Source organism: Liolophura sinensis, chromosome 2 (assembly GCF_032854445.1).
Source record: "Liolophura sinensis isolate JHLJ2023 chromosome 2, CUHK_Ljap_v2, whole genome shotgun sequence".
Classification (NCBI taxonomy): Eukaryota; Metazoa; Mollusca; class Polyplacophora; order Chitonida; family Chitonidae; genus Liolophura; species Liolophura sinensis.
The window spans coordinates 23,779,746-23,791,919 of NC_088296.1; the positions used below are offsets into that span (position 1 = coordinate 23,779,746).

At 40.0% G+C, this 12,174-nt stretch overlaps 1 protein-coding gene across 1 annotated transcript in view; it reads left to right on the plus strand.

The window, feature by feature from the left end:
- LOC135463214 (dynein axonemal heavy chain 6-like) overlaps positions 1-12,174 on the plus strand; it is a 437,090-nt gene that overhangs the window by 397,612 nt on the left and 27,304 nt on the right. The window contains exons 53-60 of the mRNA XM_064740526.1: positions 849-1,029; positions 1,705-1,830; positions 2,075-2,184; positions 5,334-5,496; positions 5,929-6,011; positions 10,090-10,327; positions 10,765-11,067; positions 11,912-12,097. Coding sequence (XP_064596596.1) covers positions 849-1,029; positions 1,705-1,830; positions 2,075-2,184; positions 5,334-5,496; positions 5,929-6,011; positions 10,090-10,327; positions 10,765-11,067; positions 11,912-12,097 — 1,390 coding nt within the window. The remainder of the gene's footprint in view (positions 1-848; positions 1,030-1,704; positions 1,831-2,074; positions 2,185-5,333; positions 5,497-5,928; positions 6,012-10,089; positions 10,328-10,764; positions 11,068-11,911; positions 12,098-12,174) is intronic.

Here is a 12,174-nt window from a genome sequence, read left to right on the forward strand (position 1 = left end):
ATACTTAAGTGTCTTTACGAAAGTGAAATGACCTTCGTGACCGAGGGGGGTAGCAGGCCAGTGTGGCACAATGACCCAGGAGCCCATCTGTAATACGGTCGCTTTGAGGTCAAGTTCAGCTCGTGCTTGGTTCCTCTCAAGCCATGTAGGGAAGGTTTGCCATTAACCTGCAGATTGTCGTGGGTTTTCCGCAGGTTCTGCCTTGAGTACATTCTTGAGTACGGCGTAAAACACCAATCAAATAAATAAATAAGTACACAGGTACACAGCTTTGAGTACTGTATTTGACCAGGAGTAATTTTTTATCACCTTTATTTGACTCTAAAAAAAAAACCTTTTTCTGTGAATTTTAAGGGCAAGTTCATTTAATTTCCTGGCATTCTAGTGAGGTTAAATGAATTGTAGGCAGAATAGTATTGACCTTCCAACAATGTCAGGTGGGAGCAAGGGGAGATAACTTGCTTCAGGTGGATCAAGGGAGACAACTTATGTGCAGTAATAAGTTTATGAATGTGTGCTGTCTTAAATCTGCAGTTTTACACAGCAGACAAAGACATGTAGAAATATGTCACTTGTTAGAATATTTTTTTTAAATCAGTACATTGGATTTAATATTCATTTTTCAATTCACATATAGACAAAAGTTAAAAGATGTGACTAATATCTTTGAATATCAGTTTTGTCTGTAAAGGTTTTTCATTTGTAACTTAGAGATATATCCACGAGGTTGCCATCTTGAAGAAAATCAACTCAAAATTCATGGGTTTCGTTTGCAACCTTCTCTCAGCTGTGAAGAGAATTGAAGAACTTGTACAAGTTTTTACTCTTTTTATTTTCGCTGTAACTAGAGCCTTGAAGAATGCCCGAGACCGTGTGAAGAATGGTCTGATCAAACTGCTGGAGACCAATGAGCTTGTGGACAACATGAAGAAAGAGCTCGTGGGCCTGGAGCCTGTGCTCAAACAAAAGTCTGAGGACACCAACGCTCTCATGGAACGGCTCGTCGTTGATCAGGAGAAAGCCGATGCTGTAAGATATACTGTGGACATCAAAGTTTCACTTGCCAAGATATTGTTGAAATATAGCTGATGTGGCATTAAGCCGTAATCAATAATTTCTTTTACCATTTTTGTTGTTTCTCAAAAATTTTGGTACACAGCAGGGAGACATCATGTTTTTTTTTTCCGTTAGGTGGCATCGTTATGAAGGAGGACTTCGAGTCATTATGTCAAATATTGACGTTACAGTGCATCAGGAGTTTTCTCTTGTAACAATGCCCTTCTTTATTGTGACATCGTGCTGATGAGCTTGGATAGAACATTCGATGGAGCATACGAATGGCGCCAGAATCCTGCTGTAGTATGCATCCCTATTTCCTTCCTTGTGAGCCAGGGAGAAACTAAATCTTTGATATTTATCTTTTTGGTTGTATTTTTCATATACTGTATTTTTCATTTGCTATGACCTCTACTAAAAAACAAATACTCAATCATTTCTTTCTTGGAACTGGTACTTTCCACCTTGCTTATTTCAGAACTTTAAGGCGATTGCCAGTGAAAGCATGAAAGTTGGCCTGAAGTGTTTAACCTGATTAGTTTTAGACATATTTATTATATCACCTACAATTTCTGTATTGAAAACGAAAACGAAGAATAGTTTGTTTGCATTGCTTAGCTGGAACTCCATCACCATATATTTTTATAGGTACGTAAAGTTGTCCTTGAGGATGAAGCAGTGGCCAAGGTCAAGGCTGAAGAAACCCAAGCCATTGCTGCCGACGCTCAGCGGGATCTTGACGAGGCTCTCCCTGCCCTTGAGGGAGCTATCAAGGTCAGTTCAAGGTCAAACTATGGTTCTCTGCTGTAGACATTAAATTTTTGTAAGAAGTTTTTCCGGTGGGTTTTGGGTGTTGCTATATACTTGTTTGTGTTGAAATGAGACATTTCATAAATTTAATCAACTCTCACAAAACAAAATGAAATGTGGAGTGCCTAAACTGTGGAGGTAGTCAACAAACAATAACAATTTTTCTTACATGCCACATAAAGTTTATGTTATTAACTTTGTCCTCTAGGCTTTGGATTCGCTCGATAAGAACGACATCTCTGAAATCCGTGTGTTCAGTAAACCTCCAGAACTGGTACAGACTGTGATGGAGGCTGTGTGTGTGCTGCTCGGAGCCAAGTAAGTCACGGTCTGAGAAACTATGATGTGTCGTAGACCTTCAATGGCTAATAGCTTACATCTAATGGGTTTTGTTGTATTACCAGCAGAATAACAGCAGATGTCTGTGGAGGCAGTAAGTGTGGTGCTGGGTGTCAAGTAGGTCACAGTATGAGGAAAGGGTTTTGTGGTATTATCAGCAGAATTACAGCAGAGCTCTGTGGAGGCAGTAAGTGTGGTGCTGGATGTCAAGTAGGTCACAGTATGAGGAAAGGGTTTTGTGGTATTATCAGCAGAATTACAGCAGAGCTCTGTGGAGGCAGTAAATGTGGTGCTGGGAGCCAAGTAAGTCACGGTCTGAGAAAAGGGTTTTGTGATATTATCAGCAGAATTACAGCAGAGCTCTGTGGAGGCAGTAAATATGGTGCTGGGAGCCAAGTAAGTCACGGTCTGAGAAAAGGATTTTGTGATGTTATCAGCAGAATTACAGCAGACCTCTGTGGAGGCAGTAAATGTGGTGCTGGGAGCCAAGTAAGTCATAATCTGAGAAAAGGGTTTTGTGATATTATCAGCAGAATTACAGCAGATCTCTGTGGAGGCAGTAAGTGTGGTGCTGGATGTCAAGTAGGTCACAGTATGAGAAAAGGGTTTTGTGATATTCCCAGCAGAATTACAGCAGAGCTCTGTGGAGGCAGTAAGTGTGGTGCTGGATGTCAAGTACGAAACACTCAGAGAAACACAGATGTCAAGCTGATGATGATTTCTTGTATTTCCGCATGTTTGTATAAATTCACGACTGTGACTTAGGAAGTGAGTGTATTGCTAGAGGCTATATAAGAATGTCTATGACGACATCATTTCCTAACCTGCATACTCCCCAAGTTTATGAAATTTACTTCAGTTGGGGTTTTATTCTCACTGTTCATGTAAGTCCTTCAGTAATAGGAAATCACACGCCACCTAGCACCATGACAAAAGCCGAATTAGGTAGAGAAAAAGGAATATTCAACATTCCACTTCAATGAACCCTCTGCAATAAACCTGGCAAGTCTGAAGTCAGTTGGACAAACAGGTGTGGTAAAAAATTAAGGAAAGATATACAGAGATTCTATCCAACTGAGCCCAAAGCAAAAGCATCTCCTAACTTGGCAAACCTTCTGATGTGAAGAGAGTTCAAGCTGATGACTTCTGTAGCTTGTGAACTTGACTGAGCCAGTTTACATGTAGGATTGACAGTGAAGGCTTTACTATAGATGATAAAGTGGATCAGGTTACTGACTGTAATTCTCTGTGTTCTCAGCACAGATTGGCTGTCCACAAAACAGCTGACTGAGCCAGTTTAGGTGTAGGATTGACAGTGAAGGCTTTACTATAGATGATAAAGTGGATCAGGTTACTGACTGTAATTCTCTGTGTTCTCAGCACAGATTGGCTGTCCACAAAACAGCTGACTGAGCCAGTTTAGGTGTAGGATTGACAGTGAAGGCTTTACTATAGGTGATAAAGTGGATCAGGTTACTGACTGTAATTCTCTGTGTTCTCAGGACAGATTGGCTGTCTCTGCAAAACAGCTGACTGAGCCAGTCTACATGTAGGTTTAATGGCGATGGCGTTATTTTTGGTAACAATGTAGTAACTGACCCTAATTCTCTGTGTTCTCAGGACAGACTGGCTGTCCACAAAACAGCTGACTGAGCCAGTCTACATGTAGGTTTAATGGCGATGGCGTTATTTTTGGTAACAACGTAGTAACTGACCCTAATTCTCTGTGTTCTCAGAACAGACTGGCTGTCCGCAAAACAGCTGACTGAGCCAGTCTACATGTAGGTTTAATGGCGATGGCGTTATTTTTGGTAACAACGTAGTAACTGACCCTAATTCTCTGTGTTCTCAGAACAGACTGGCTGTCCACAAAACAGCTGACTGAGCCAGTCTACATGTAGGTTTAATGGCGATGGCGTTATTTTTGGTAACAACGTAGTAACTGACCCTAATTCTCTGTGTTCTCAGGACAGACTGGCTGTCCACAAAACAGCTGACTGAGCCAGTCTACATGTAGGTTTAATGGCGATGGCGTTATTTTTGGTAACAACGTAGTAACTGACCCTAATTCTCTGTGTTCTCAGAACAGACTGGCTGTCCACAAAACAGCTGACTGAGCCAGTCTACATGTAGGTTTAATGGCGATGGCGTTATTTTTGGTAACAACGTAGTAACTGACCCTAATTCTCTGTGTTCTCAGGACAGACTGGCTGTCCACAAAACAGCTGACTGAGCCAGTCTACATGTAGGTTTAATGGCGATGGCGTTATTTTTGGTAACAATGTAGTAACTGACCCTAATTCTCTGTGTTCTCAGGACAGACTGGCTGTCCACAAAACAGCTGACTGAGCCAGTCTACATGTAGGTTTAATGGCGATGGCGTTATTATTGGTAACAAAGTAGTAACTGACCCTAATTCTCTGTGTTCCCAGGACAGACTGGCTGTCCACAAAACAGCTGACTGAGCCAGTCTACATGTAGGTTTAATGGCGATGGCGTTATTATTGGTAACAAAGTAGTAACTGACCCTAATTCTCTGTGTTCCCAGGACAGACTGGCTGTCCACAAAACAGCTGACTGAGCCAGTCTACATGTAGGTTTAATGGCGATGGCGTTATTATTGGTAACAAAGTAGTAACTGACCCTAATTCTCTGTGTTCCCAGGACAGACTGGCTGTCCACAAAACAGCTGACTGAGCCAGTCTACATGTAGGTTTAATGGCGATGGCGTTATTATTGGTAACAAAGTAGTAACTGACCCTAATTCTCTGTGTTCCCAGGACAGACTGGCTGTCCACAAAACAGCTGACTGAGCCAGTCTACATGTAGGTTTAATGGCGATGGCGTTATTATTGGTAACAAAGTAGTAACTGACCCTAATTCTCTGTGTTCCCAGGACAGACTGGCTGTCCACAAAACAGCTGACTGAGCCAGTCTACATGTAGGTTTAATGGCGATGGCGTTATTTTTGGTAACAATGTAGTAACTGACCCTAATTCTCTGTGTTCTCAGGACAGACTGGCTGTCCACAAAACAGCTGACTGAGCCAGTCTACATGTAGGTTTAATGGCGATGGCGTTATTATTGGTAACAAAGTAGTAACTGACCCTAATTCTCTGTGTTCCCAGGACAGACTGGCTGTCTGCCAAACAGGTGCTTGGTGACCAGAATTTCCTGAAGAGGCTGTACGAGTATGATAAAGACAACATTCCCGATTCCATCATTAAGAAACTCAAGAAATATATCGACAATCCCAAATTCCAGCCAGATCAAATTGAGAAGGTCTCAAAGGTGGGTCCCACATGTTGTCACACCATATCAGAGATTTGATATTCTATAGACTAACATGAAATTAGAATCTTAGGACTGACACTCGAAGGCTTGTGGAATTTAATGTTTTTAATTGAATGTGTCTCTACATCATTGTTCTTCTCTTGTTAGACCCTATAGCAGAGATGAATGAAACTATTTCCTACGTTAAAACAGCTTGTATATTGAAGGTGAATGAGTTTCAATTAGTCGACTTTTCAGTGCTTTCTATAAACAATCATATTTTTTGGTACTTAATAGCAATCTCTACCTCATGATCTAAAGGTTCCCTTTATCCTGAATATGACATTTTTACTTGAGAAATTACTGTCATTTAGGTGTTAAATCAAAGGCAAATTAATTTTGGAAAAGAATGTAAATATTGAAGTTATTAAACTGAGTGTTATATTTCAGGCGTGTAAGTCCATGTGCATGTGGGTGAGGGCCATGGATGTCTACGCTCACGTCTTCAGGACTGTGGAACCCAAGAAACAAAGGTTAGTCTGTAATACGAACAGTATATGGTGTGGAAGGGGATGTTCATACAAAGGCTAGTCTGTAATACGGACTGTTCATACAAAGGCTAGTCTGTAATATGGACGGTATATAATATGGAAGGGGCTGTTCATTCAAAGGTTAGTCTGTAATACGGACGGTATATAATATGGAAGGGGCTGTTCATACAAAGGTTAGTCTGTAATACGGACGGTATATAATATTGAAGGGGCTGTTCATACAAAGGTTAGTCTGTAATATGGACGGTATATAATATGGAAGGGGCTGTTCATACAAAGGTTAGTCTGTAATACGGACTGTATATAATATTGAAGGGGCTGTTCATACAAAGGTTAGTCTGTAATATGGACGGTATATAATATGGAAGGGGCTGTTCATGCAAAGGTTAGTCTCTATTACGGACGGTATATAATATGGAAGGGGCTGTTCATACAAAGGTTAGTCTGTTATACGGACGGTATATAATATGGAAGGGTCTGTAATACAGACTGTATATAATATGGAAGAGGCTGTTCATACAAAGGTTAGTCTGTAATATGGACTGTATATAATATGGACGGGGCTGTTCATACAAAGGATAGTCTGTAATACGGACGGTATATAATATGAAAGGGGCTGTTCATACAAAGGTTAGTCTCTAATACGGACAGTATATAATATTGAAGGGGCTGTTCATACAAAGGTTAGTCTGTAATACGGACGGTATATAATATGGAAGGGGCTGTTCATACAAAGGTTAGTCTGTAATACGGACTGCATATAATATGGAAGGGGCTGTTCATGCAAAGGTTAGTCTATAATACGGACTGTATATAATATGAAAGGGGCTGTTCATACAAAGGTTAGTCTATAATACGGACTGCATATAATATGGAAGGGGCTGTTCATGCAAAGGTTAGTCTATAATACGGATGGTATATAATATGGAAGGGGCTGTTCATACAAAGGTTAGTCTGTTATACGGACGGTATATAATATGGAAGGGGCTGTTCATACAAAGGTTAGTCTATAATACGGACGGTATATAATATGGACGGGGCTGTTCATACAAAGGTTAGTCTGTAATACGGACTGTATATAATATGGACGGGGCTGTTCATACAAAGGTTAGTCTGTAATACGGACTGTATATAATATGGAAGGGGCTGTTCATGCAAAGGTTAGTCTATAATACGGACTGCATATAATATGGAAGGGGCTGTTCATGCAAAGGTTAGTCTATAATACGGATGGTATATAATATGGACGGGGCTGTTCATACAAAGGTTAGTCTATAATACGGACTGCATATAATATGGAAGGGGCTGTTCATGCAAAGGTTAGTCTATAATACGGACGGTATATAATATGGAAGGGGCTGTTCATACAAAGGTTAGTCTGTTATACGGACGGTATATAATATGGAAGGGTCTGTAATACAGACTGTATATAATATGGAAGGGGCTGTTCATGCAAAGGTTAGTCTATAATACGGACGGTATATAATATGGAAGGGGCTGTTCATACAAAGGTTAGTCTGTTATACGGACGGTATATAATATGGAAGGGTCTGTAATACAGACTGTATATAATATGGACGGGGCTGTTCATACAAAGGTTAGTCTGTAATACGGACGGTATATAATATGAAAGGGGCTGTTCATACAAAGGTTAGTCTCTAATACGGACAGTATATAATATTGAAGGGGCTGTTCATACAAAGGTTAGTCTGTAATACGGACGGTATATAATATGGAAGGGGCTGTTCATACAAAGGTTAGTCTGTAATACGGACTGCATATAATATTGAAGGGGCTGTTCATACAAAGGTTAGTCTGTAATACGGACTGTATATAATATGGAAGGGGCTGTTCATGCAAAGGTTAGTCTATAATACGGACTGTATATAATATGAAAGGGGCTGTTCATACAAAGGTTAGTCTCTATTACGGACGGTATATAATATGAAAGGGGCTGTTCATACAAAGGTTAGTCTATAATACGGACTGCATATAATATGGAAGGGGCTGTTCATGCAAAGGTTAGTCTATAATACGGATGGTATATAATATGGAAGGGGCTGTTCATGCAAAGGTTAGTCTGTAATACGGATGGTATATAATATGGACGGGGCTGTTCATACAAAGGTTAGTCTGTAATACGGACTGTTCATACAAAGGCTAGTCTATAATACGGACTGTATATAATATGAAAGGGGCTGTTCATACAAAGGTTAGTCTGTAATACGGACTGTTCATACAAAGGCTAGTCTATAATACGGACTGTATATAATATGAAAGGGGCTGTTCATACAAAGGATAGTCTGTAATACGGACGGTATATAATATGGAAGGGGCTGTTCATACAAAGGTTAGTCTCTATTACGGACGGTATATAATATGGAAGGGGCTGTTCATACAAAGGTTAGTCTATTATACGGACGGTATATAATATGGAAGGGTCTGTAAAACGGACTGTATATAATATGGAAGAGGCTGTTCATACAAAGGTTAGTCTGTAATATGGACTGTATATAATATGGACGGGGCTGTTCATACAAAGGTTAGTCTGTAATACGGACGGTATATAATATGGAAGGGGCTGTTCATGCAAAGGTTAGTCTATAATACGGACTGTATATAATATTGAAGGGGCTGTTCATACAAAGGTTAGTCTGTAATACGGACGGTATATAATATGGAAGGGGCTGTTCATACAAAGGTTAGTCTGTAATACGGACTGCATATAATATGGAAGGGGCTGTTCATGCAAAGGTTAGTCTATAATACGGACTGTATATAATATGAAAGGGGCTGTTCATACAAAGGTTAGTCTCTATTACGGACGGTATATAATATGAAAGGGGCTGTTCATACAAAGGTTAGTCTATAATACGGACTGCATATAATATGGAAGGGGCTGTTCATGCAAAGGTTAGTCTATAATACGAACTGTATATAATATGGAAGGGGCTGTTCATACAAAGGTTAGTCTGTAATACGGACTGTATATAATATGGAAGGGGCTGTTCATACAAAGGTTAGTCTGTAATACGGACTGTATATAATATGAAAGGGGCTGTTCACACAGTAAACTGTACTTAACATCAGTAATGACAAGTAGCAAACACATACATGTAATGTTGCCATATTTATTTATTTATTTACCTTAATTCTTCAACCTTCTCAACCGCCTATGCGACCAGTATTTCGCAACATTGTGAGAGGAATATGGGATGTAGACAAATAATTTGCACAGCTTTATGAAGTTTGCATCTTTAGTGACACAAATAAATCATTTTAGCGTCATTTTCATAATAATTGTGTGCATAAATATCACTCAAAAAGTGCTTTGAAAAGAAGTTGAAGAAGATTGAAGATTTTATACGATAACTGCCAGCGTATTGGTGGGAGGAAACTTCTCAGATATTAGTTTATGCATGTTAATGTAATGGTGCTGGTACTTCATGAACCTCAGAGCCTAATTGTACAAAAATTCATGTCACAACTATGAAATAAATATAGGGTTCCAGTGTTATTACCTAGACAATGTCATTAGAAAAATATTTGAAAACTGAACTTGATGAAAGCGTCTCAAATTGTCAAACTACTCATGTTTTCAGATTTAAATACTACTATCCTGTCTGTTTATGTGAAATATTCTTGAAACATAACATGTCAAATATATAAAATGAATGAAGCTCATTTGATAATAAAAAGAAATCCCTATGGGAATAAGTGTGTAATGAGCCATTTTGTTTGTCAGATAGTGATCATTCTATGCATTAGGGTGGGTACACCAATAATCATGCGAAGCCTAATTACATTACTGCTCCTGCAATTCTTCAAACTTTTTGCAGGGTTGCAAGGTGTTTATTCCAGCATATTCTGAAGGTGATATTACATGTAAACTGATAAAATTATATTTTTTGTGAGTCGTGACATTGGCCAATCCAACCCATGTAGTTTTCTCCAAAGTCAAATTATAAGTGTGCACAAATTGCTGCCCTTTCATATTGCGGAAAGGATGAGGAATTAGGGTAGACCCATTACTAACACACCTACGTGCCTATTCCAACAGGCTGGCCTCAGCACAGGCTGAGCTAGAAGTGGTCATGGGGGCCCTGAGGGAGAAGCAGCAGAAACTTGCCGCGGTCGAAGCACAGATCGCTGAGCTCCAGAAGACTTACGACAACAGTGTGGCCGAGAAACAGAAGCTGGAGCGTAACATCTCCACCACGGGCGCACGGCTCAAAAGAGCCTCCAAGCTCACCACAGCTCTGGCCGATGAACAGGGGCGCTGGAGCCAAAATGTGGAGGTGAGTGTTTAGGACTCTCCAACATGCACTGTTCAGGGATTTATTAACTTCTTTTTTTTTTTTTTAAGTAATCTTTTGTAGACTAATTTATTTAAATTTATAGAAATAAATCTCTAAACCATAGCTATATGTTTATAGACAATCAAATAATATATTGGTGCAAAAGTTCTGAAAGTGAATTAATTGTGGTTCCGTATGTTCAGGTACATTTCAGAAGGAATTTTAGACTACTTCATAAAGAATAATCTCCATTCAGTTTTACCTTCTTACGCTGGCTTTCAATTCTCATGCCTACTGTCATGCCCAATAGCTATATCACATGATCAACTTTTAATAATGGCATTACTCGAGGAAAAAAGTTGAACATGAATTGCACTGATAGCTTTAATAGCACATATCATTTGTAAAGTGAATTTGAATTTTCTTGCTCTCTCTAGGATTTCAACGTTCAGATCGGGAACGTGGTTGGTGATGTGTTCGTCTCTGCCGCCTGCGTGGCGTATTTTGGCGCCTTCTCCAGTGTGTATCGTAACAAACTGGTCGAGGACTGGGTGTCACGATGTGAAGAGCTGGGTATCCCCGTCACCAAGGGCATGACCTTGGTGAACGTCCTTGCGGATCCATTTGAAATCCGTCAGTGGAACACAGATGGACTTCCGCGAGATCAGGTCTCAACAGAAAATGCTGTCCTGGTCACCAGGGGGCGCCGCTGGCCACTTATGATTGATCCGCAAGATCAGGTGAGAGAGAGTATTTATTAAAGGACACCTAATGTAATACCCTACATTGCCTAAACATTCGACCACAAAAGAGCATTACTGAAGCCAAATAAATGTCATGAGATATTACTTCTGGTGATAAAATTGACATTTTCCCAGGGGGATATCATCCTACCTTTCCAAACACCTGTCAAATCACCTTTCTAAATTCAATAGAAACTCCCAGAATATGGGAAAATGATCAGCTTAGTCATGGACGAAATTTCACGTCATTTTATAGGTTAATGCATATATATGTGTGATATATAATACATTTTTCATGTACAATGAGGTGATATCAGCTGCAGATATTTTTTTTATAATTGTAATTGCATCAGACAGTTTTGCAGAATAGATTTCTCTGGTTTCTTTTGAACATTTAGGCATATAGTTATATTTTGTTTGTATTGATAATTGAGTAACCCAGGAGCCTCTCACCAATGTGGTCGCTGTGAGTTCAAGTCTAGCCCATGCTGGCTTCCTCTCCAGCAAGTCTGCCAGCAAGTCTGCCAGCAACCTGCGGATGGTCGTGGGTTTCCACCAGATTCTGCCCGGTTTCCTCCCACCATAATGCTGGCCGCCGTCATATAAGTGAAATATTCTTGAGTACGACGTAGAACACCAACCAAATAAATAAATAAATAAATATTAATAATTCAGGAATATGTCAGATAACTTTTCTGCTTAGTCTCTGTTTTTTTTTCCCCGTTTGAATGTTTACCTGTTTACCTAAATATTTACGTTTGACTTTCCCTGAAGCCAGTCACTTTGTGAGGAATATTTCAGAAAAGGAACTCATTAATATTCATGTTTCCCTTTGCCTTAGGCCAATCGTTGGGTGAGGAACAGAGAGTCTAAGAATGGCCTGAAGGTGATCAAGCTGACAGACCCCACCTTCCTGCGTACCCTGGAGAACTGTATCCGTATCGGGATGCCCGTATTACTGGAGGAGCTGGGGGAGACGCTTGACCCCGCCCTTGAACCCATCCTTCTTAAACAGACCTTCATGCAGGTCAGTTGTCTCCCCTTACTGGCCATCTGTCAACAGCAGTGAATTTGGGGCTTTGGGTACCTGGATAATTTTAGAAT